We start from the raw sequence: 27565 nt of genomic DNA on the forward strand, positions 1-27565 counted from the left end.
ATTATTTTTATGCATCTATAATTTGCTTGTTCAAACTACTGCAAAATAAAATTAGACCAAATGAAAGGATGAGGTACTATATGCCACAATCACACGGCATTAACGTCCACGGTCTCAGTACTAGGTCTCTGCACTTCACATTTGGCAATCACTTAAACATGTCATATTACCGAGCCCATGTAAATACTGCTTATGGACAGTAATTTTTCTTTTTATCCCTAACACCATTCCCATCAGATGAAAAATCTTACCTTCCCTTCTGCACCTTAAAACTCAAACATAAACCCATGATACTCACTGAATATAAACTGTATTGAATATTTCAACTTCAAAATAATGAAATCCACCAATAAGTTTCACCAATACCATTTTGTCATTTGTATGCAACCGCAAAGAAAGCCATGCCCACACAGACTCATATTTCAGTTGATAGCAATGGATTCATGCTGCAGTCAAAACCACAACATGAATCCGTGATAATCACTGAAGATAAGCGGCACAAATTATTTCTCCCACAAAATAATGAAATCCACCAAAAATTCAACTAATACCATCTTCATTTGTATGCAACCACAAAGGAAGCCATGCCAACATATACACATGACTCAATTGAAAATAATTATCAATGCATGAGCAAAGAATTCTGCATAAAATCCTTTTGTAAAATATCTCAGGTACAAAATGACATTCACAAAAATGTCTACTTATATCATTTTCTTTTGCATGCATCCACAGAGAATGACTATAACAAGACTGACCAATACTTAGTTAAAAATATTCATCAACGAATGACCAATGAATACTGAGTAAATTACATCAAGACTCTAGTGTGGGTTATCTTAATAATGATAATAGGTGGACAGAGAAATGGCTTTATATAAAGGCCTCAAAAGCAAATGTAATGTATTATGTACACGACAGATAAGCATTAAAGTAGTAAACTGTAAAGAGGAATTATGCCACTATATTGTATGGTAATGGCTAAAACACAGCAGGAAACACAATAGTAATCCTGATGCTAATGTGAACACTTGTGCCATTAATGTCATGTTGTTGTAGGTATTTCAGCAGAAGGAGAATAATTTTCAAAATAACTTAACTAACTTCGGTTATTAAATTATACTATTCATAGCATTACTCGCAATCAATGGTCACAAATGGTAGATTGAAAAATAAAGTAGAGAAACAATTGTTTTGAAGTGCTGAAATGAGATTAATGAATTTTGGTGGGGGAGAGTGGTAGGGGTGCTGCTAGGAATTAAGGCTGAGGGGGGGAATTGGGTGCAACTAACACCAGGGTGTTTGGGGGTATGGAATACCCACCAGGTTGAGCGGTAAGTACGAGATTAATAAATTGTGGAATTTAAAGAGAAGTGGTTCAAAATGGTAGGTTTTAAAGTTTTCTGAGTGATATTTTTATTCCTCCTTGTACTATTGCATTAGTAATATTAATCTAATTAAGTAAATGATTAAAACTTAAAAATTACTCTGGGGAGCTCTCAGGGGGATTTATCTCCCAAAATCCCCCCCTCGCTGCGACACTGAAGAGTGGCATGCTTCTGAGTTTCTTGCTTGCTAGAGGGACTCTGTTCTTACAGCCATAGTTTAGTTAGGGTCGCAGTGCTAGTGGATGCCATAGATTCCGCAAATTTTTGGGAAGGTTTACCTAGATTTTCAAGAGAGCTGAACAGATGTGCAGATCATTTGCCAATGGCAGTTCGAAATATACTAGGATGTTGATGCAATTTTTTGGAGATTTTTATTTTCTGTGCTTTGTATATTTGATGTAGGTGTGTTCTAGGCGTCAAAAGCCAAACTTGTGATGACCACTTTAAGAGTGGTTTCAGCAATTGCTGTGAGCAGGATGGAGACTAAAAGAGGCTTCTCATGAATTGATATCAGATGGATGTAATGGAAGCAGCATTGTTTCAAGCAATATTCAATAAGCGATGGCGTGACTTTGAACAGTGAAAGACGATGCGTGGAAAGAATACTGTATGTACCCTTTTATCTAACCCCTCAAGCCTGACTTTAAATGCCAGTGGTCTCTCCATCAGCATGTGCGAAGTTACCTTGATAAAAAAGTGATGCCTTCGCGCTAATTCGATTTGTTTACATTAGTTTATAGTGAAGGGAGAGCCAAAAAGGAAGAGCAATGGAATTAGTGGAAAAAGTATAGCGATTATTGCGTAGCAGTAGTAAGAATGTGCCCTACCACATTTTCACAGGGCTAGTTAAAAAGTGAACATGGAGAGTTGTTGGAATGAATAATAACGTGCAAATTAATGAGTCAAGCAGATGGATTTGAGCAATTACTGAAAGGGAGGTGGAAAAAATGATATCATCTGTGGAAAGAAATGAGTGATAGTGTTGCAATAATTATATTTTTTATGCTCTAGAGTAAGGTGAAAGCGATGATTTCGACCCACTGGAATGTTCAACTATGTATAAAATATTCTTCTATCCAGCAATTCATGAATTCAAAAGAAAATGAGGAAAGGTGACACAAGAAGGAATTGGTGCTTCCATGGTATTATCGAAGAATATGGTTAAAAATTGTTTGGTGGAATTATCCAAATTTTTGCTTCATTTTAAAGGAAGCAGTCAGTCCCATACAAAGCTTCTTGAAAAGCAGGCTAATACAAAGATTCTCCAACACAATGGGACAAAAAATATGAATCAACAATTAATGGAAAATAATTTTTATTGATGAAGGGAAAATATACAAGAAGAGGGCCATGTTATGGAAATATGTAGTGTTGTTTCGTCCAATGCACTTTTGCTCCTGATATCCCATCCTGAATAAACATCAATTGTGTGTTTGATATAAGTAAATATGATTTGTGCACTGAATTTAAAGATTTAAATGTTAAATAATAGTAGGCAGATGAAATCTTTTTCTTAAAATTTTACTTCCTATCATACTTCACTTCAGCCATTCATAATTGGGAAATTTAAAGTCCTATAATAAGTATTGGCATTTGCAAAGCAGAGGGGAAAAGGTATGAGCCAGTGGCCAATCACAGCAATTTCATATGGCAAATGAAATTTTAAAAATATTGACTGAAAAACTGTGGTTATCATGAAAAAAAATGAGCTTAAGGGCTGAGTAAGTTTGGCATTAATTTCAAGAGTAGGTATATTAGAAGGCTACAAGTGCAACATCATTTCTTAATCACATGTAATGCTTTTAAGTTTTTTATTTTAGTAAGAAAGAAGGTTTTGTACAAGAATGAACAATGCCTGTGTGTCTAAGCTTACCTGGCACATTGACATATTATTTCTTTTTCACATTCCAACTTTGGCTACTAATATTATTTTTAAGTTGATCAGTAAAATAAAAAAAACTCCCCAGGAGCCATACCATTTCCACTTATGGTATTTGGAAGTTAGGTTAAAATCAAGAGTAACCAATTTTCTAATACAAGAGTGATCTATGGAATAGAAAAAAACAAGAGTTCTTGAAAATTCTTTGGAAAATAAAGTTACCTATATTTTCAGTAGATTCACTTTTACGTACTAACATTGCCTGGATACTTTTTGTACACAGAAGCAGTTTGCTTTCATTTGATTAACAAGGGTAGCTGCATCATTAGGGCAGGGCACAATTTATCCAAAAACACAACAGTCACAAAGCTACTGAGAAGCATATAGTAGCAGCAACAATAAACCATATCTGTAAGTCAAGTGGCTGAGGTTTAACACTTTCCTTTTCAATCATACTTTATCAACTAATAACAACCTATCAAGAGAAAAGCATTCTTGAAATTCAGTTCGTAGATTTTAAATGATAGGCTTAGGCTTATTAGAATGATTTCATTTAAATTACTATGGTGAGGCAAAAGGTAAATTTTTGCTGTAAGAAAAAAAATGTCACAGCAGTGTGACAATATTTTACAATTGAAAACGACAACATTTTACCACTAAAACATTGGTAGAGCAAACATATTTGAAAATCAGATTCATAAAATATCTTTCAATACAACACAGCTATTCATTAGTGGTATGACAATATTTTACAATAGAAAACACAATATATAACCATAATTATTGGTATAGTTAACATAATTCAATATCAAATTCAGCAACACATCTTTTAATACAAAATATCTAATAACTACTGTCACATTATTTTTAGGCTATGGACACAATTTCACAGATTTCAACACGGCAAAATTCCTTGCCTACATTATTAAATCATATTGAGGAATAAGAAGGATATGACTTGAAGAAAAGACCTTTTAGCAGTCAACTTTGAGTGAAAGCTACAGGCAAACTGCCTTCATTGAGTGTGTGGCAAGTGGGTGGCCTTGCACTCTTTGCTACTGATCTCCGTGAAACTGCAAATCAGAAATCCACGACTTCTTCATACATTCCCCAATATGTGTCAACATCCCTATTGTGTATTTCCTAATGATTGTTAAACATTATTTGCGTGAATGAGAATTAATAATGGGGCTCCTCAATAAATATTTGCTACAGGTAAAATGAGAACAATCATAAAATCTATACGACATATATTTTTGCTGCGGGTATGCATGAAATGTGTTCAAGTAGGGAATATGAGTAATCCCTTCATACCATAAAAATTTTGTATCTATATGTATTCGTTGCCACACGTAAGAAAAAAATCTAAAAAAAACATACCTTCTAATGCAGTAGGGATCGATGAAACTGAGATACCAGGGAACTGTTGGAAATTCTTCTGAAAATGAAGTTCCCTGCATCTCTCAGAGGAATCACTTTAAAGTACTTAAATTGGTTGGCTAAGTTTTGAAAACATGCGGTTTATTGTCATTTGTTTAACATTGATAGTTGCATCTTTAAAATAAGACAGTTTATACCAAAACAAACCAATCACAAGGATATAGAGAAGCATATAGTAGCAGAAACAATCATGTCCACTCATTAATTCAGGTGGCTGACGTAAGACTTCCCTTGTCAATCATAATTTACCGCTTAATTGATCTCTAAAGAAAAAAGTATTCTTGATATGCAGTCATGAAAATTTAAATGATAGACTGACAAAGGATTGATTGCATTTAAATATCTACGATAATCCGCAAATGGAACATTTTTGCAGAAAAAAAGGTTAAGAAACATGACGTTAATTTACCATTGAAAAATTGGTATAGTAAACATTATTGTATATCAACTTCCATAACATATTCCCCAGTACAAATTATCTATTCACTGCATTCACAATATTTTAAAGTTATTGACACAATAAGAATAATTAAATACCAGCAAACCTCCTCGCATTCATTCTTAATTCATATAGTACATACATATTAAGGATTAAGTAAGGTATCGTAAAAAAGGAGAGTACTCCTTCAAGGGACAATTTTGATCAAAAGTTACTAGTATACTGCCTTTTTCAGAGAGCCATAAGTGGGCAGCCATTCAATTTTTTGCTATAAAGCTACATCAAAGTACAAATTAGAAATCCATGACTTCTTTAGCATACACTACAATGTGTTGCCATCACTATTGAATATTTCCTCATCGTAATGAAACACTACTTCTGTAAGCGAGAATGAATTACTAGGCTCATCAGTACAGACTTTCTTAAGGTGAAATGAAAACAATTGTGAAATCTAGAAGACCTATCCTTCCTGTGAGTTTGCATGACGCGTGCCTGTAAGTAATGAATCTGAGTGAACCAATTATACCCATAGCTGGAAAATTAATGTCTCTCACATGTGTGTACGGAAATGCCTCACGAGGTCACCTTTCTGAGAGAAGGATTTCCCACAATCGCTGCATGAAAAGGGTTTCTCCCCTGTATGGGTACGAAAGTGAAGGTCAAGGGTGGACTTGTAAGAAAAGGACTTGCTGCAGACATTGCATGAATACGGTCCGTCTCCTGTGTGTATACGTGTGTGTGTGCTTAGGTTGCAACTGTTAGAGAAAGATTTGCAGCATATTGTACATGAAAAAGGCCTCTCTCCTGTGTGGGTACGGACATGCATGTTGAGGGTGCTACTATGAGCGAAGGATTTCCTGCAGATACTACAGGAATAAGGTTTATCTGCTGTGTGTATGCGCATGTCCATAGTAAGGTTACTACTATTACTGAATGATTTACAGCATATTGTACATGAATAAGGCCTCTCTCCTGTATGTGTACGCATATGCTTGTTGAGGTTGCCACTCAGAGAGAAGGACTTATTGCAGATACTGCATTTATGATGTTTCTCTCCTGTGTGTGTAAGCATATGGTTGTTGAGGTGGCCCCTCTGAGAGAAAGACTTATTGCAGACACTACAGGAATAAGGCTTTTCCCCAGTGTGTATTCGCATGTGATTGTTGAGAGTAGAACTAAGAGTGAAACGCTTATTACACACACTACATGAATAAGGCTTTTCCCCTGTGTGCATACGCATGTGATTGTTGAGATAAGGACTTTGAGTGAAGCACTTTTTACACACACTACATGAATAAGGCCTCTCTCTTGCACTTGAACACTTTCCCTTTTTGATGTCTCTATCACAAGGGGAGGAATTCGAGGAAACACCTTCTACACATGGGTCAGCTCCTAAAGCAAATCTTCTCCCTTTTCTATCCTTTCCTTTCTCCTGAATCCCTCCGGATATTTCCTTCTGACGCCCATTCCCTTTTTGCCTCAGCCCTTGTCTTTTACTATTTGCACGTTTTACATCTAGCACCTCGCATGACACAGCATCAATGTCCAAATTGGTGGCAGCAAAATGAGTTTCGAGGTGTTTGATGAGCTCACTTTTGGTGCTGAATCCACCTGCGCAGTGGTAGCAATTATAAAAAGTCTTACTTGATCCTTTACCCTTTTCAGCATTTTTCGTCTCACAATAACTTAACTCATGTTTGTTCCCCACGACTGCCTCTGCACAACTCCTCCTTTTACTGACTCTGATCATCCTAAGGGTATTAGGGATAACTGGTGCATCACAACCACTTCCACACCTCGCAACAGACCTTGTGACTCTGCCTTTACTGATTTTGGATGCTTTTTTGTCCACCTTAAGGAATTCAGCAAGATGTTAACTTATCAGCAAGAACAGTTCCACGATTTTCCAAGTCTTCATTAATCATATTTCTTCATTCCCCAGCATCAGATGCTCAACTCTCACATTAAATGACTATCAGAGAGGCTGAGGAAGAAATACAGTCACCACTTCGATGTTCCCCTTAACTTCCTACCACCAGCTGGGAGCCCTAGAAAAGAATTTTAATATTTTCATTTCAACAGAAAGGTATGCTGGTCTAACTTATTAAAGCCATTTTGTTGATAACCAAAGCCATTCATTGGAAAGCAATATACCTGCCACAACGTATCAAGGGGCCCCTTTTATTATGTTCATTTTTCATTTGCTCGAACAATAAGTCATTGTGTCTATCAACAATAAAACAAAAATTTGGAGGCAGTACTCGTTAAAATTGATAGCACAAACAATTAAGTACCGAAATAATGGTAATACAATGGGCATAGATGAGCTTCCAATTGAAATTTTTAATGTGCTTAGAAGAAGGTCAACAAGAAGTAGTAGAATTGTGTAACAAAATATACAATATGTAACGGTATACATCCAGGAGACTCCAACAAAAATTAGAGACGGAAAAAGGGATAAGCTATTGGGTATTCTTAAGATAAAGAAAGTGGACTGGAAGGATGGTAGGCTGATAAGGGAACTGTATAAAACCAGACAGTGGCTATGAAAGTAGAATGCATGAATCTGTTCCGGGCAGTAAGCCAGTGTTACCGCCTTCCACTCACAATACTTAACACATGCATGGAGGAGATGGTCAGAAAAACAAAGAAGAGAGAAAATTGAGAAGGGAATGGAGGATGCAATGAAAAATACATCAGGTTTGCCGATGACATGGTGATTCTGGCCAATGACAATCAGAAACTTCTAATAATGAGGAGGAAGAGCTTAGAGGAAGGAATGAAAGTATGCGTAGTGAAAACTAAAGATGTGAAAGTTAATGATGATGGAAATTAGACTGTCATTATCAATGGGGAAAAGATAGAGCAAGTAAGATGGTATAGATATTAAGGAAGCATGCTGATATAATACTGAATAAGTGAGGCAGAGATAAAGAGAAAAAACTATAGGAACAGTAGCTATGCAATAAATTATTTTACTAAATCGAAATACTTGTGTTAAATAGTTGAAAAAGTGAACAACAACCGAATCCCGAAGGCCAGTCACAGGACTGCATCATTATAATGCTATTGTAATCGCTTGATGGTTGTACTGGGAATTGAAAATTGAATTGGGAATTGCTGATGATAAGTTGCAGAAGAATTTTATTCGCATCCCTGATCTTAAATTTGAAGATGCAATTAAGCAAAGCAAGGTAAAGGAAGAAAGCTGGGAGCAGTCCAGAGCAGTGATGGCTGCTTTTGGGAAAATGGAGACAGGACACACACTATCTGCAAACTTTACCATTGATTATGCTGAATCAATGAGGGTGCTTTTTAAAATGGACAGTTTAAATTCCTGGGTAATAATAATATGGAAAAGGTAATGAGTAAAAATGTGACGATATCTATCATAGGATATTGTAATGCATCAACCGATGGCCTGTGAGGCCCAAATTTTCAAAATATTATTTCCGTTGATAATAATGTTTCAAAAATAATTACCCTGCATTCATCAGTGTTCACCATTGTAATCAATTTATCACAATTTAAACTTTCTATGTAAAGTATCTTCAAAAGAACAATCTAATCCTATTATAAACGGTTTTCTTTGATTTGTTTTAGTAGTGCTGACATTATATGAAATGAATTGGTTAAGGTGGTTAAGTCAATTTTAATAGTACTAAAAATAAATGATTTCAACAATTATTTTAGAATTAGGACTTCTTATATTATAACATATTTGACAACATATTTGGTTGTTTTCCCAATTAATGTTTCTTAACCATATTTATGTATTAATTGTACCCATATTATTTTTTTTGTTTATAACCTTCCTTCCATAAAACGCTTTGAAAACATAGAGATACATAAGTTCTCAGTGACATTCGAAAACTTCAATATTTGTGACGTATTCATTTGGATTATCATATTAACTAGTCTCAGTCCTTTTATTTTCCAAAAATGCTGTTTTTAATTTGTTTAAGTTTTCAGCATTCACTCGTTCATTTTCAGAAATGGAGATTCTACAATCCTAGGGAAAGGGCTAAAATATGAAAAATTGGCTACAATTCACAAGTTCATCTGTAATTAATTTCATATTTATCTACAATACACAAATATTCAATTCAAAACCATCTCTCATCACTTATATCACCGTGGTTACTAATATAACAGATAAAAAGCTTTTATAATTTATATCCTAGTGCTTAACTATGACTGAACAGGAGTATACACATGTGGAAAAAGAATTTTTAAGTGTAGAACACAGCAATAACAAGTTTCTCAACATGGTACATGGCCATCCATTTGTAGTATGTACAAGGGGTGCAGCCAGGAATTAGGGCTAGGGGAGGCTTTAGGCACAACTAATACTGGTGTGTCTGGGTGTATGGCATACCTGCCAGGGTAATTGGGAGGTGCGAAGGCCCTCCACCAGAAAACATTAAGATAAATGCTTAAAAATGGTGAAATTTACGGCCTCTGAGGGATATTTTATTAATCCATTCACTATTCTATCAGTAAATTTAATCCAAATAAATAAAATATATCAAACTTCAAAAATTGTCTAAGCTCTGAGGGGGGTTACCCCCCAAAACACCCCCTCGATGCGCCACTGGTATGTACTGACTATATACCAGTGTAGAATATAATAATTGGTGCTATTCATAAAATAATCTCAAGCAGGCATCAAAGTTTAAGATTAAAATTAGAGAAATATAATGCGACAATAAAGTGCAAAGCAAGTGAATGCTTGGTCATGGTCAAACTTGAAAATGTCATATACTGCTGTCCATAGTTAAAAATTGGAGTTAGAATTTAATTTAATGACTCTAAACCGGTGTAGAATATAGTGATTAGGGCTATTGATCACTTGCAGGAGAATTGTCTTAGCATCACCAATTTGAAACTTGGATATGGAAACGGAGGGCAATTGAAGAAAGTCAGGAGCATGCCAGAGCAGTGACTGCTAGTAAATCAAACATTGCACGCATCAAGAGCATTTCAAAAAAAGAGGACACACACATCTGCTTCCATTGCCACTGATTAAATGCTAAATCAATGAAGGAAGGGGTGCTTTTGAAAGCGGACAGTGTTCAGAGAAAAATCAAGTTCAATAATGAAATGGAAAAGGTGATGAGTAAAAATATGATTAATTTGCCTTGCTTGGGTAAAAAATGTTGCCATAAATATATAAAAGGAGGTTGTAATGCTTTCGGGAAACTATGTTTCAAGTGCAATAAGTTGAACCATTTTGGCTTCCTTAAGAAAGATTTTATTTATGAAGGATGTATTGAGTTGCTTTGGCATATCTGAAATTGTTATCGCTGAAAAAAATATATTTGGTTCCTAAGAATTCAAAACGTTTTCAAATGAATGGAAATTCACATAACTACGCTAGATCATATGGCCAGGTGGAAAGAACTGTCCAAACTGCTCATAAAAAATAATTAAAATCTGTAGAGAAGCTAATAAAGGAGTGCATTACTTGAGTACAGTAAAGGCCTGGTTACACGGTGCATTAACCCGTACGGGTTAATGTCTACATGTATGAACGCGAGAATGAACGGAAAAATTCACCGTGTAACCACCCCAAAATGTACAAATGCATGAACGCGTGAACGGAAAATAGAACCTGTTCTAATTTCGTTCATGCATTCGCACAAGTTGATGACAGAGCCACCTGATGAGAAACAACGGAAACGACACAATTAGTTGTCATCAGCAGGGCTATTCAGTAACTCTTTACACGTATTTGTACTGTATCGTAAGTGCTTGAATCCTGCCACAAACTCACCATTTGCATCTACACTAATATTCATAGAGAATAACCCAGTATGCATGCCGGACATACCAACATTATGACTATGGTATCTTATTGGTTGTATTATGCCGGAACAAAACAATCGATGAGGTTATAACAGAGTTTTCAACACGACATTTGTGAAATACAACGGCTATCATACGACTAATAGAACACATTTAAACATAATTTATATAATCCGATTTAACGACAATTCTACCTTTTATACGTCCGAGGTGGGAATGCACTGGCTTACCACAAAAAGACGACTGACATTAGCAAAGTCATAAATCGACCAGATCTCTAAACCAACATCTTTTCCATCAACAGCAAATACATTCTTCACTTTATAACCGTCCCGAACAAAAGTAGAACAACGTATTAAAAATATCTACTCTCATACGTCATCTACAGTCAGTGAAACAGATGACAGAAAAATGTATAGTAAACACGGCTTAAAAACAAGATGTGTCTACAAATTTTCAGCCTGAGTATTAACTTTGATAACAGTTTGAAATAAATAGAGTACTTTTGAGATAACATTAAGCGAGCGATAACGATAAATATTAAATATAAATAAATATTACTGGCACGAAATGAAACAACTTTGGCAACTACAATGAACACCACTCTTTACGCGGCAGCGCAAATATATTACCAGTATGTGAAATTTCCTGGTCCTACAGGAAACAACGAAAAGGGAATTATTTTCTGGTAGGTATCGACTGCTTCCTACCTAATGATAATGTTTACACATTTAAATTTTGCGCACTGCAAAGGGAATAAACAAAAACTAAACGCCTCACTTTACGAGAAAATGTGTGAAAACTTGTGCGCACGCATGTACCGTGTAACCTTCGTGCTTCTCGTTCACGCAAACGTCCATGAATTCAGACATGCAAACAGACATGTATTCATACATTAACCCGTACGGGTTAATGCACCGTGTAACCAGGCCTTAACACTATATTGGGTGAAACATACTGAACCTCCCAATTTTTAATGAATAGAAGATTTAGGACAACACTACCAACTCTAGACATCTATTAGCACCTCAAATCCCTGAAAGTGGTAGAATAAGAAATAGAGAAGTACCGACAAATAGACGTAATATTAAAATTATAGTGAATGAGCAAGTGCATGTGTTTGAAAAGATAAAGAAGGTTTGGGAAATAGGGATGGCAGTGAGCATTACAGATATGTACTCCCAGATCGAACTTCGTTTAGATGTGCAAAAATTATAGAGTCGTGTGCAGAACAAGCTACCACCTTTTGGATGGTGGGAATTAATTACTGATACCCTCAGACCATACTTGTTTCAGATGTGTAAGAATGATAGACCTGTACATAGATCAGGTGCTTCACCCTTTTCCTGCCAGCCCATTTAAGGTGGGATGTACGAAGACTGCCAAGACTATTTTCCGCAATTAGCAACATTTCAGATTTAAAAATTTTTAAGCTACTTAATTTCATTTAATACGTCTAGATTTTTTTAACCAATCCTTAAGATACATTTAATCCTTATAACCATAGATAGATTATAGGGGTTTACATTAATTACAGCCGTTGAAAACGCCACAATCACGAAAATAAAGTGAAATAATTCGGGTCAATTAATCAGTCCCAGGCAGTTTTCGTGCAACCAGCGAGGGCCGATATATCGGCCCGGTGGCAGTGCGATGAAAAATAATGATTTTGTTAAAAAAATATGGCTATTTTAGCAAAGTTAACAAAATAGTTATTTTTCATCACAGAAACACGGTTCAAAGACGTACTTGATTGGCAAGAGTGCGATGAAGACAATCATATTTTGATGATCGGATTGATTTTCAAATTGCAGTCAGAGTGGTCACTTTTCATGAGGGAGGCCCCCTCGCTGGTAGGGTCGATGAGAAAGTTCTGCATGGGTGAGCTCGTTGAGGATAGGGTCCCTGATTTGCAACCCTTTGGAGGGTATACCATGCCAATTATTGAAGAACCTTCATTTGGGCCCAGGAAACGCATTTTAACCTTTTTGCCGCTTATGAGGAGAAGGTTTTCGAAGATTGAACAGCAGGGAAAGGGTTAAAAGAAGCAATATTAAAATTTTGAAATAGGCACTTCATGTAAGCAATTAAAAAGAGCATCCTTAAAAACTTGGAAAGCAAATTCACCATTCAAAATATTTAGGCTTCCTTAAGGAAAATATCATGAGCATTCCCAGTAACTCAGCACTAAAAGAATTTTTTAAGAACTGGAAAAAAGGCACTTCGGTATGACAATTTAAAAGAACCCTATGAGCACTAAAAAGGCATGTTCTATTATAAAAAATATTCTAGCGGCTAAAAAAGAAGGAATGCACTGAGTGTGCCCAATTCCATCCCATAGTATTCCATTCTATTCCCACTCTGGTCACATTTTAATCGACTCTCAAAAATGTTTGCTGTGATGAGCACATGGGTCATTCCATGTCAACTCAACCAGGGTCCCATGCCCACCATCTTAGATTTTGATATTTTTACTAGCTTGGCTCATTTGGTTTAGGTTTTACAGGGGCACAAATATGTTAGTTTTGAATAATTTGACTGTTGCGCAGAATTTTTGTGTGTGCCTCATTGACTTCAAACACTCACATCTTGGAAAGTACTTACAATGGGTCTTTAATATTTTGGATTTTTCTTAACTAAGGTTGAAACTAACAACAGGGAAAGAATTATCAAAATCTGAGATGGTGGGCGTGGGACCTGGTTGAGTTGACATGGAATGACCCTGATGGCAAGAAAGAGGGCATTTATCAGCAATCGAAAAGGATTTTCAAGAGCACTAAGTAATCGGGCAGCTACAGAGCCTATATGTTCAGCATTCCCCACTAATTGCACTGTTGGAAGCATTATAAAGAAATGAAACTATGCATTTTAAAATGGCAGGCAAAGATACCATTCATCAGCACTTCAAAAAATTATCATAAGCACAAAAAAATTAGGATGACTGAAAGGAAAAAAAACAAGGGATTCTCCCAATACTCAGCACTAATAAAGCATTGAAAAAATATGGAAATAGGCAATTAATGAGATCGTCCATCTGCAGTAGAAATGCCAACTCACACGCAAAACAATCAGGCAGCTCAAAGAAATTGCCTTGAGCATTCACCAACGCCCAGCACTAAAAGAACCAGTACGAAAAATGGAGAGAGATACATAATTCATGATAGCAATTACAAAGGGCGTTCATGAGCACTCATTTACCTTACCAACATTGCAGCCAATGAATGAAACATAGGATGAGTTGACCATCAACCTGAATTGTTTACGATAAACAAACTTATGCTTACATGGATCACGCCAATTATCATGTCATCTTATTTGATACCGAGCCTTAAATAACAAACTCTACAGAAATAATCTTGATACATTAGGCCGGATACATAAAACTTGTATTTTCATTGTTGATGAACCGACTTTAGCATTACGTCATCCTGCACCGCAGTGTCACACATAAATTTGTCAAGTAAGAACCAAACTTCAGGAGCTATCAGATAGAAACGTTGAAAACAAGGTATTTTTTCTTATTTGACATCACATACCAGAAGAGATCTTTTGTTTTCAAAATCCTCTAAATTACAAACAGAAGAGTCAAATACTAAATTGCAAGTGAATTGATACGTTGATATTCAATTGTAATTGCCACCGTAAGAGGTTTCCTGCCTTTACACTAATGATCATTTTTTTCGCTAATACTTACAAGTACTGAAATTTTAAACAATATATTGTGAGAGTTAAAATATTTCCGCGACGCTGACTAAGAAGAATGAAAAACTGTAATCGTCACAATAAGTACTTAAAACAAATAATCCTATCATTCATCGGGAGTAACACATAAGATTCATGGTTGGTAGCATGCTTTAAATACCAGCGAACGTTTAGAAAATATAATCAAAATAACCACACGATAACACAGAAATGTATATAGCATACTCAAAGATGTAGACTAGCTATTCACACCAAGGAAATTATCTTAGAACAAGAGAAACTATATGCACGACATTTTATGAGGTTCTTATATGAAATTGTGCATTTTAAAAGACCCATCATCACAAAGAGACACTAGCAAATCGGTCATTACTCACCGTCAAAAATATGGATTATATACACGAATACGAATTCCGTGCTACGGCATTCGAATACAAATTATGTTATTGTACCCTCTAATTATGACAGGCATAAATGGAGCCAGCAGCAACTCAAAACCTATTTCGGAAATAAACAGGAAAGCTTTAGTCTTTAGATTAACCAACAAAACCACGTTATTATAAATAGCTTAACCACTAACTTGTTTACAAACAAAAACTAACCTCGAGTAATAGAATGTCCGGCATCAATATGAATGTTTAATAATGAGAACAATATCTCTCAAAGCACACAACACAGACAATTATTATTCTTTGGGGTAAAGACAATGTCTCTGCGCGCCCGCCCGGAAGTAATTGACGATCGATAGCGTCGCTAGGGTCGACACTATCGACTCCAAAGTCGAGACGCAAAGACATCAACAGATCGATATCAAAATACGCGCGGCGGTAATTTTGGAATGGATGATATACCTTGAAGCGTTGATTTCACATACAAGTCATGATTTCTACAGTTCAACAATTAAAGTACGTATGAGTTCTTTAAATGTACTAAAATGTAATCTTACTGCCACCAAAAATGGTTTCGCATTCGATCATAAGTCAGAATGTTCCCAGACGAACAAAAGATAGCATTTTTAGATAGATAGCAAAAGTTAACATTTGTTTAGTTCCTAATCTGATGCTATTTCAACAAGCATGCATCTTAAAATCATCCATTTCAAAATTCAAGACTGTAGTTGCTCAGCTACCTTCAAGGACTAGGGCCAAATATGTAACGGAAACTATTTTTTAATGAAAAATGTTTCTTTTTTTTACCCATCGCATGTAGTCACACCAATCTTAATTTAAAATAAAAGATTTCTTCAAGATGAATTGAAATCGTTATTTTTCAGCATGAATGTTCTCCGCAAAGGTTTCTCCGTCAGCAAAAAAGTAAATTCAATTACTATATAAAATAGTAAGATTTTCCTTCTTCAGATACATGCCAAACATTTATCTTACCAACCTTTCCCCACAAAGGATTATGCAGACACCCTTTCATAAAATAACCTCATATCCATAACTTAGTTTCCTTCGATGGAACAGAATTCTTACCTTGTTAAATCCAAAGCCATTTCCAGGATAATTTCTCTTACATTTTCACATAGTCATCAGAACCATTTCAACACTAAGCAGTCCCACAGCCATTCTTATGAGATTGTATATAATAATTTATCTCCTTGGCCCTTAATCATTAAAAGAACAAAATGTTTACACGCTGCCTCAAAGGCTATTTGCCATTAAATGCAATCAAATGGTTGGATGAATTAAATGAATTTAATATTCATTCATTCTTTTGCCCATCAGCTCTTTATAATCGTGCATCTCTACATTTATATCATTAATTATTTTTTGCATTGCATGAATATTTAGGACTACATCATTTTTGTTTGTCTATAATTTGCTTGTTCAAATTACTGCAAAATAAATTAGAGTAAATGAAAGGATGAGGTACTATATGCCACAATCACACGGCATTAACGTCCACAGCCTCAGTAGTAGGTCTCTGCAATTCACATTTGGCCATGACCTCAACATATCATTTTACTGAGTCCATGTATATACTCCTTATGGACAGTAATAAATCACTGAATATAAACTGAATTGAATATTTCATCTTCAAAATAATGGAATCCACCAATAAGTTTCACCAATACCATTTTATCATTTGTATGAAACCGCAAAGAAAGCCATGCCCACACAGACTCATATTTCAGTTTATAGCAATGTATTCATGCTGCAGTCGAAACCACAACATGAATCCGTGATAATCACTGAAGATAAGCGGCATGAATTATTTCTCCCACAAAATAATGAAATCCACCAAAAAGTTCAACTAATACCATTTTCATTTTTATACAACCACAAAGGAAGCCATGCCGAAATATACACATGATTCAATAGAAAATAATTATCAATGCACGAGCAAAGAATTCTGCATAAAATCCTTTTGTAAAATATCTCAGGTACAAAACTGACATTCACAAAAAAGTGCTACTTACATTATTTTCTTTTGCATGCATCCATTGAGAATGTCAGAGACAAGGACGACCAATACTTCAGTTAAAAATTTTAATCAACGAGTGATCAATGAAGACTGAGGAAATATATCATGATTCTAGCGTAGCTTATCTTAATAAATAATAGTGATAATAAGCTGACAGAGAAATGGCTATGTGAAAAGGCCTTTTAAGCAAATGAAAGGTATTATGTACACGACAGATAAGCATTAAAGTAGTAAATTGTGAAGAGGAATTATGCCACTATATTATATGGTATGGCTCCAAAGCAGAAAACATAATAGTAATCATAATGCAAATGTGAACACTTATACCAATAATGTCATGTCGCTGGAAGTATATCAGTTGAGGGAGAATAATTTTCAAAATAACATTATTAAACCACGGTTATTAAATCATACTATTCATAGAATTACTCGCAATCAATGGTCACGAATGATAGATTGAAAAATGAAGTAGAGAAACAATTGTTTTAAAGTGCTGAAATGAGATAAATGAATTTTGGTAGGTAAGAGTGGCCGGGGTGTTTGGCGGTATGGTATACCCACCAAGATAAACGGTAGGTACGAGATTAATAAATTGCAGAATTAAAATGATAAATGGTTTAAAAGGGGAGGTTTAACAGTTTCCTGAGTAATATTTTTATTCCTCCTTGTACTATTGCGTTAGTAATATCAATCTAATTAATTAAATGGATAAAACTTAAAAATTACTCTGGGGAGCTCTGGAGGGGGTTTCATCTCCCAAAATCCCCCCTCGCTGCGACACTGAAGAGTGGCATGTTTCTGAGTTTCTTGCTTGCTAGAAGGACTCTGTTCTTACAGCCATAGTTCAGTTAGGGTCGCAGTGATAGTGGATGCCATGGATTTCCTTAATTTTGGGAAGGTTTAGCGTGATTTTCTTTGAGAGCTGAACGGATGTGCAGATAATTTGCAATTTGTGGTTTGTAATAGACTAGGATGCTGATACAATCTTTTGGAGATTTTTATTTCATGCGCTTTGTATTTGATGTAGGTGTATTCCAGCCGTCAAAAGCCAAACTGGTGATGACCACTTTACGAGTGGTTTCAGCAATTGCTGTAGGAAGAATAGAGACTGAAAGAGGCTTCTCGTGAATTGATATCAGATGAATGTAATGGAAGCAGTACTGTTTCAAGCAATATCCAATGAGCGATGGCGTGAGTTTGAACAGTGAAAGACAATGAGAGGAAAGAATACTTTATGTTCCCTATTATTTAACCCCTCAAGCCTGACTTTAAATGCCAGTGGTCTATCTCTCAGCATGTGCGACGCACCATCTGCATCCCCTGAATGCCTCAAGCATGCCCCACTCACCATATGCATCCAAATCTTTCATTTAGAATTCCTATCTCTGATGCTTCCATACATGTTTTTCCAGTGAGTACATATGCAATAAATATCTACCTGCCTTGGTTCTGTGACTCTTTATTACCTTTGATTGTTCGTTTGAATTTTTGTTAGAATACTATTTCCAGTTGCGTCAGGATGTTTCCTCTAGGAGAAGCATCTAATCGGCACTCTAGTGATATAATCCTCCATTCACGCTCCGATTTATATATTTCACAGTGAATTTGTGTTGTATGTACGGGTGCTGCATGCTCCTCTCTGTACTTCATTATCATCTGCTTTTCTGCCTGATTGTTACCTTTCTCTTTCATCATGGCAATGGTTGAGAAGAAATGGACCATCTAGAAATTGCCAATGCTTCTTGTAGCCTCGAAGACCTATCAGCATCTGGTACCTAAGAACATAGATTTCCACGGTGATGGTTTGATCTCTGCATTTCTTCAGGGTTTTCTTCTTTCCTTCACAAGGCCTAGAAAAGTCATCAAAGAGAGTGCCAATCACAGAGAAGCACCCAGTCAGACAGCCAATCACAGTGCAGCTCCAATCCAGCCAACAGTATATAAACGAGGCAAAAACCAACAGCCAACACCTTTGACCTGAAGATGCTGGCAGGAAAGCCAGCGAAACTGTTGTCTAAAAACAAGCTGACGTGGAAGAAAACCCTGAAGAAATGCAGAGATCATCAGCTATCTTATTTACGAGGCTTGAAGGTTGGGGTTGGGATAATTTTGCGTCTACCTTTGCTTTGGCGGTTTTACTTTTTACTGCCAAGGGCCCCTTCCATATCTGAGCCTTTCATTAATTGATCATGCCTTCTGGCTCTCATGAATTGTCCGATGAGCAGGTTCTTGATGCTCTGGAAGAAAAGAGTGCAGGATGTCTTGATACCACTTTGGAGGTTTCAAATGGATACTCCCTTGACTCCAGGTTTAAAGATTTCCACCATCTCATTCTTCTGTGAAGATTCAAGAAAATAATTGGGAACAGATCAGCAGTGAAGACATGCCTGTGATCTTAACATGTGATTTAGTTGCAAAACAAATATCACCTGTTCTGTGTAAAGATGATCCCGTGGCATATTTTGAGATAAATTTTGAAAATGAAATAATTACAATTATAGCATAGTTTCTTGAATATTTGCAAAGAAAACTACCCAGCAAAAAATATCTCACCATCAAAAGTGGGTTCCCGCAACTCTGGAGGATTTAACTGTATTTTTAGGTTTAAGACTTAAATTTAGATTAAGCTTGAGACTTAGGTTCCAGAATTTTAACGAAAAATTGTGTTTTAAATTCAATTTTTTCTAAATGTAATGAGCAAGGAAAGGTTTTCATTGCTCAACAAATTTCTCAGTTTTGTAGATTGAAAGAGGAAGGAATTTGTAAAAAAGATTCCTAGCACTGTAAAATTTTGCAACTTAAATATTAGTGGAGAAAATCACTGCGGGACAAAATTTAGATCAGTGCAAAGGAAGGACTGATAGGAAACATGCTCGATCAAGCAGATGGCATTTTGTTCAACAAAACCCACAAACTGAAATATTTAATTTTTAAAGAAGAAATGGTGTATTAAATCAGGAAAATAAAAAGAGAAATGAGACAAGGCGCTGACGTAGAAACTGCTCAGGATCCTGTTTAAAGAAACACAGGTCTTAATGTTAGAGATTTTTTAAAATTATTTCCTCCATTAGATTTGATGTCTTCTCATCATAATTTAAGTGTCGGAAGTAAAATTTTTTGAAAAAAAATTTCTGAGAATTAATGGATTAAAGAAACATAGGTCTACTACTAACCACTGGACACAGGGAGCAGGCAAAAGTAAACAACTAATAATATGGTACATACGTATTAATAATTATGAAGTTTGAAAATCTTCCATACAATAAACATTTTTGGAAGTATTTTGGAGAGCGATTACGATGCTTAAAATATTGTACTCAATATCTGCACCAGTGGCACAGGGAGGGGGGGTTGAGGGATAAACTCCCACCAGAGCTCAAAAATTTTTTTTAAGTTCAATCCATTTTACTTAATTGGATTAATATTACTTACAGAATAGTGTAAATATTATTAATGTATTATTAAATATCCCTCCGAAAGCTGCAAAACTCACCATTTTGAACTATTTATCTTGAAATTTTTCTGAAGCAGTGTCCCCACACATCCCGCTTACCCTGGCAGGTATTCCACTCCCCCAGACACCCCAGTATTAGTTGTGCCTAAGACCCTCCCTAGCCTTAATTCTACAGAATAACAGTGCACAGAATCTTTAGTGCTGCCAAATTTAAGCACCCCGAGTTAAATACCCACCATTCAAGCACCGTATAGGAACAGAATTGAAGGACCCATATGCTGCACTGCACAGAGGTGAGAGGTTTAATAGTGTTGAAGCAAATTTATAAGGTACCTAAGTTACCTTGATAAAAAAGTGATGCCTATGTGCATATTTGATTTGTTTACGTTAGTTTATAGTGAAGGGATAGCCAAAAAGGAAGAGCAATGGAATTAGTAGAAAAAGTATAGCGATTATTGCCTAGCAGCAGTAAGAATGTGCAATACCACATTTTCACAGGGCTAGTTAAAAAGAGAACATGGAGAGTTGTTGGAATGAATAATAACATGCAAATTAATGAGTCAAGCAGATGGATTTGAGCAATTACTGAAAGAGAGGTGGAAAAAAATGATATCATCTGTGGAAAGATATGAGTGATAGTGTTGCAATAAATATATGTTTTATGCCCTAGAGTAAGGTAAAAGCGATGATTTCGACCCACTGGAATGTTCAACTATGTATAAAATATTCTTCTATCCAGCAATTCATGAATTCAAAAGGAAATGAGGAAAGGTCGCACTAGAAGGAATTGGGGCTTCGATGGTATTATCCAAGGGTATGGCTAAAAAATTGTTTGGTGGCATTATCCAAATTTAGGCTTCCTTTTAAAGGAAGCGGTCAGTCCCATACAAAGTTTTGTGAAAAGCGGGCAAACACAAAGATTATTCAATACAATGGGACAAAAAAGTAGGAATCAACAATTAATGGAAAACAATTTTTGTTGATGAAGCGAAAATATACAGGAAGAGGGCCATGTTATGGAAACATATAGTGGTGTTTGGTCCACCGTATTTTTGCTCCTGATATCCCATCCTGAATACACATCAATTGTGTTTGATATAAGTAAATATGATTTGTGCATTAAATTTAAAGATTGAATTGTGAAGGAATAGAAGACAGATAAACTCTTTTTCTTAAAATTTGACTGCCTAACATACATCACTTTAGCCATTCATAATTGGGATTTTTAAGTCCTAAAATAAGTTTTGGCATTTCCAAAGCAGAGGGGAAAAGGTATGAGCCAGTGGCCAATCACAGCAATTTGGCATGGCAAATGAAAAAAAAATATTGACTGAAAAACTGGTAATCATGAAAAAAGGTGAGCTTAAGGGCTGAGTAAGTTTGGCATTAATTTCAAGAGTAGGTATATGAGAAGGCTACAAGTTAAACATCATTTCTTAATCACATGTAATGCTTTTTAGTTTTTTATTTTAGTAAGAAAGAAGGTTTTGTACAAAAATGAACAATGCCTGTGTGTCCAAGCTTACCTGGCACATTGACATATTATTTCTTATTTCACATTCCAACTTTAACAACTAATATTATTTTTAAGTTGATCAGTAAAATAAAAACAACTCCCTAGGAGCCATACCATTTCCACTTATACAAATTGGAAGTTAGGTTAAAATCAAGAGTAAACAATTTTCTAATACAAGAGTGATCAATGGAATAGAAAAAAACAAGAGACCTTGAAAATTCTTTGGAAAATAAAGTTCCCTATATTTTCAGTGGATTCACTTTTACGTACTAACATTGCCTGGCAATTTTTTGTATACAGAAGCCGTTTGCTTTCATTTGATTAACAAGGATAGTTGCATCATTAAAGTAGGGCACAATATATCCAAAAACACAACAATTACAAAGCTACTGAGAAGCATAATAGCAGCAACAATAAACCATATCTGTAAGTCAAGTGCCTGAGGTTTAACACTTTCCTTTTCAATCATACTTTATCAACTAATTGACCTATCAACAGAAAAGCATTCTTGAAACTCAGTCCGTAGATTTAAAATGATAGGCTTAAGCTTATTAGATTGATTTCATTTAAATTACTACGGTGAGGCAAAAGGAAAATTTTTGCTGTGAGAAAAAAATGTCACAGCAGTGTGACAATATTTTACAATTGAAAACGACAACATTTTACCACTAAAACATTGGTAGAGCAAACATATTTGAAAATCAGATTCATAAAATATCTTTCAATACAATACATCTATTCATTACAGTGGTATGACAATATTTTACAATAGAAAACACAATATCTAACCATAATTATTGGCAAAGTGAACATATTTGTATAACAAATTCAGCAACACATCTATTAATACAAAATATCTAATAACTACTGTCACATTATTTTTGGCTATGGACACAATTTCACCGATTTCTACACGGCAAAATTCCTTGCCTTCACTATTTAATCATATTGAGGAATAAGTAGGATATGACTATGGAGAAAAGACCTTTTAGCAGTCAACTTTGAGTGAAAGCTACAGGCAAACTGCCTTCATTGAGTGTGTGGCAAGTGGGTGGCCTTGCATTCGTTGCTACTGATCTCCGTGAAACTGCAAATCAGAAATGCACGACTTCTTCATACATTCCCCAATATGTGTCAACATCCCCATTGTGTATTTCCTAATGATTTTTAAACATTATTTGCGTGACTGAGAATTAATAATGGGGCTCCTCAATAAATATTTGCTACAGGTAAAATGAGAACAATCGTAAAATCTATATGACATATATTTTTGCTGCGGGTATGCATGAAATGAGAGTACAAGTTGGGAATATGAGTAATCCCTTCACCCCATAAAAAATATTGTATCTAGATGTATTCGTTGCCACGCATAAGCAAAAATCTAAAAAACATACCTTCTAATGCAGTAGGGATCGATGAAACTGAGATACCAGGGAACTGTTGGAAATTCTTCTGAAAATGAAGTTCCCTGCATCTCTCGATGGAATCACTTTTAAGTACTTAAATTGGTTGGCTAAGTTCTGAAAACATGCAGTTTATTGTTATTTGTTTAACACTGATAGTTGCATCTTTAAAATAAGACAGTTTATCCCAAAACACACCAATCACAAGATATAGAGAAGCATATAGTAGCAGAAACAATCTTGTCCGATCATTAATTCAGGTGGCTGATGTAAGATTTCCCTTGTCAATCATAATTTATCACTTAATTGATCTCTAAAGAGAAAAGTATTTTTGGTATGCAATCCAGAAAATTTAATTGATAGACTGACAAAGGATTGTTTACATTTAAATATCTACGATTTTCCGCAAATGGAACATTTTTGTAGAAAAAAAGGTTAAGAAACATGATACAGTGGAACCTCGTTAAAGCGAGTACGGGCTATAGCGACACCCCCGCTATTACGAGAGATAGCCAATGCACCATCAATTGACCCTATAATAAGCGTGTTAAAAAATTCGTTTTTACGAGACCCTTTCGGTGTTGGCTCTCGCCATAGCGAGGGTTTCACCGCCGGAAAACTTTCATCAAAGACTCCTCAACCTCTGTATTTGCTAGCGATCTGTTAGAAATAAAGTTAATGGAGTGCTCAGTCTCAAATTTATGTGGTAAACTGTCGTTCGATAAATATAATGATTGACGAAACAATGCTTTGCATGATTTTTATTCAGTGCGGCACTTATAAATTCTTTGAATAGTATTTCAGTAAGGAAATTTAGTGATGCAAAAAAACATCGCCTTTCGTCTGGATTTATGCTTACGTTTATCGGATAATGTTTATCTGTCGCCGCACCACTCCTGTTCCTGTATATCTGTTCGCAACAGGTATACATATTGGCTATTATTTGCTCCACGTCCGGTAAAGCGACAATTCGCTATAGCGAGTGTTTATTAGTGCACCGTGGGGTGTCGTTATATCGAGGTTGCATTGTATTATTTTCCATTGAATAATTGGCATAGTAGACATAATTGTACATCAACTTCCATAAAATATATCTCAATACAAATTATCTATTCACTGCTGTCACAATATTTTTAAGTTATTGACACAATTAAGACATTTAAAAACCAGCAAACCTCTTTGCATTTATTCTAAATTCGCAATCAGACATACCTATTATGGATTAAGAAGGGTATCTTAAAAAAGGAGAATAGACCTTCAGGAGACAATTTTGAGTAAAAGTTACCAGTATACTGCCTTTTTCACAGAGTCGTAAGTGGGCAGCCATTCAATTTTTTGCTATAAAGCTACATCAAAGTACAAATTAGAAGTCCATGACTTCTTTAGCATGCACTCATTATAATGAAACACTACTTGTGTAAGCGAGAATGAATTACTAGGCTCATCAGTACAGATTTTCTTAGGGTGAAATGAAAACAATTGTGAAATCTAGAAGACCTATCCTTCCTGTGAGTATGCATGACACGTGCCTGTAAGTAATAAATCTGAGTGAACCAATTATACCCGTAGCTGGAAAATTAATGTCTCTCACATGTGTGTACGGAAATGCCTCACGAGGTGACTCTTTCCAGAGAAAGATTTCCCACAATCGCTGCATGAAAAGGGTTTCTCCCCTCTATGAGCACGCAAATGATAGTCAAGGGTGTGCTTGTGAGAAAAGGACTTACTGCAGATATTGCATGCATACGGTCTGTCTCCTGTGTGTATACGTGTGTGTGCGCTTAGGTTGTAACTGTTAGAGAAAGATTTGCAGCATATTGTACATGAAAAAGGCCTCTCTCCTGTGTGGGTACGGATATGCATGTTGAGGTTGCTACACTGAGCGAAGGATTTCCTGCAGATACTACAGGAATAAGGTTTATCTGCTGTGTGTATGCGCATGTGCACGGTAAGGTGATGACTACGACTGAATGATTTATAGCAAAATTTACATGAATAAGGCCTCTCTCCTGTATGTGTAACCATATGGTTGTTGAGGTGGCCACTCAGAGAGAATGACTTATTGCAGACACTACACGAAAAAGGCCTCTCTCCTGTATGTGTAACCATATGGGTGTTGAGGTGGCCACTCTGAGAGAATGACTTATTGCAGATACTGCATTTATGATGTTTCTCTCCTGTGTGTGTAAGCATATGGGTGTTGAGGTTCCCACTCAGAGAGAATGACTTATTGCATACACTACAGGAATAAGGCTTTTCCCCTGTGTGTATTCGCATGTGTTTGTTGAGAGTAGAACTATGAGTGAAACACTTGTAACACACACTACATGAATAAGGCCTCTCTCTTGCACTGTAACACTTTCCCTTTTTGATGTCTCTCTCACAAGTGGAGGATTTTGAGGAGACACTTTCTACACATGGGTCAGCTCCTACAGCAAATCTTCTCCCTTCTTTACCCTTTTCTTTCTCATGTGTTCCCTCAGGTATTTCCTTAAGACGCCCACTTCCTTTTCGCCTCAGCCCTTGTCTTTTACTATTTGCACCTTTTATATCTAGCACATCGGATGACTCTGCAGAAACGTCCACATTGCTGGCACCAAAATGAGTTTCCAGGTGTTTGATGAGCTCACTTTTGGTGCTGAATCTATCTGTGCAGTGGTAGCAATTATGTAAAGTATTGCTTGATCTTTTTCCTTTTGCAGTATTTTTTGTCTCACATCCACTACACTCATCTCTGTTCCCCACGACTGCCTCAGCACAACTCCTCCTTTTACTGACTCTGATCATCCTGAAGCCATCAGGGATAACTGGTGTATCACAACCACTTCCACACCTTGCAACAGACCTTGTGACTCTGCCTTTACTGATTTTGGATGCTTGTTTGTCCACCTTAAGGAATTCAGCAAGATGTTAACTTATCAGCAAAAACAGTTCCACGATTTTCCAAGTTTTCATTAATCATATTTCATCATTCTCCAGCATCAGATGCTCAACTCTCACATTAAATGAGTATCAGAGGGGCTGAGGAAGAATTACAGTCACCACTTTAATGTTTCCCTTAACTTCCTACCACCAGCTGGGAGCCCTAGAAAAGAATTTTAATATTTTAATTTCAAAAGAAAGGTATGCTGGTCTAACTTATTAAAGCCATTTTGTTGATAACCAAAGCCAGTCATTGGAAAGCAATATACCTGCCACAACGTATCAAGGGGCCCCTTTTATTATGTTCATTTTTCATTTACTCGAACAATAAGTCATTGTCTATCAACAATAGAACAAAAATTTGGAGGCAGTACTAGTTAAAATTGATAGCACAAACAATTAAGTACATAACTAATGGTAATACAATGGGCATAGGTGAGCTTCCTATTGAATTATTTATGTGATTAGAAGAAGGTCAACAAGAAGCAGTAGAATTGTGTAACAAAATATACAATATGTAAAGATATACATTCAGGAGACTCCAACAAAAATTAGAGACGGAAAAAGGGATAAGCTATTGGGTACTCTTAAGATAAATAAAGTGGACTGGAAGGATGGTAGGCTGATTAGGGAATTGTACAAAACCAGACGGTGGCTATGAAAGTTGAATGCATGAATCTGTTCCGGGCAGTAAGACAGAGCTACTGCCTTTCAATCACAATACTGAACACATGCATGGAGGAGATGGTCAGAAAAACAAAAAAGAGTGAAAATTGAGACGGGAATGGAGGATGCAATGAAAAATGCATCAGGTTTGCCGATGACATGGAGATTCTGGCCAATGACAATCAGAAACTTCTAATAATGAGGAGGAACAGCTTAGAGGAAGGAATGAAAGTATGTGTAGTGAAAACTAAAGATGTGAAAGTTAATGATGATGGAAATTAGACTGTCATTATCAATGGGGAAAAGATAGAGCAAGTAAGATGGTATAGATATTAAGGAAGCATGCTGATATAATACTGAATAAGTGAGGCAGAGATAAAGAGAAAAAACTATAGAAACAGTAGCTATGCAATAAATTATTTTACTAAATCGAAATACTTGTGTTAAATAGTTGAAAAAGTGAACAACAACCGAATCCCGAAGGCCAGTCACAGGACTGCATCATTATAATGCTATTGTAA

General features: G+C 35.9%; 1 protein-coding gene across 1 annotated transcript in view; it reads right to left on the bottom strand.

Moving 5' to 3' along the window:
- Nucleotides 1-3471: 3471 nt before the first annotated feature.
- LOC124172972 (zinc finger protein 271-like) overlaps nt 3472-27565 on the bottom strand; it is a 42859-nt gene continuing 18765 nt past the window's right edge. Inside the window, exons 3-4 of the mRNA XM_046552501.1 lie at nt 25048-26541; nt 3472-7020 (exon numbers count right to left, since the gene is read on the bottom strand). Coding sequence (XP_046408457.1) covers nt 5697-7020; nt 25048-26243 — 2520 coding nt within the window. The 5' untranslated portion in view covers nt 26244-26541 and the 3' untranslated portion in view covers nt 3472-5696. The remainder of the gene's footprint in view (nt 7021-25047; nt 26542-27565) is intronic.

Source organism: Ischnura elegans (assembly GCF_921293095.1).
Source record: "Ischnura elegans chromosome 13 unlocalized genomic scaffold, ioIscEleg1.1 SUPER_13_unloc_3, whole genome shotgun sequence".
NCBI lineage: Eukaryota > Metazoa > Arthropoda > Insecta > Odonata > Coenagrionidae > Ischnura > Ischnura elegans.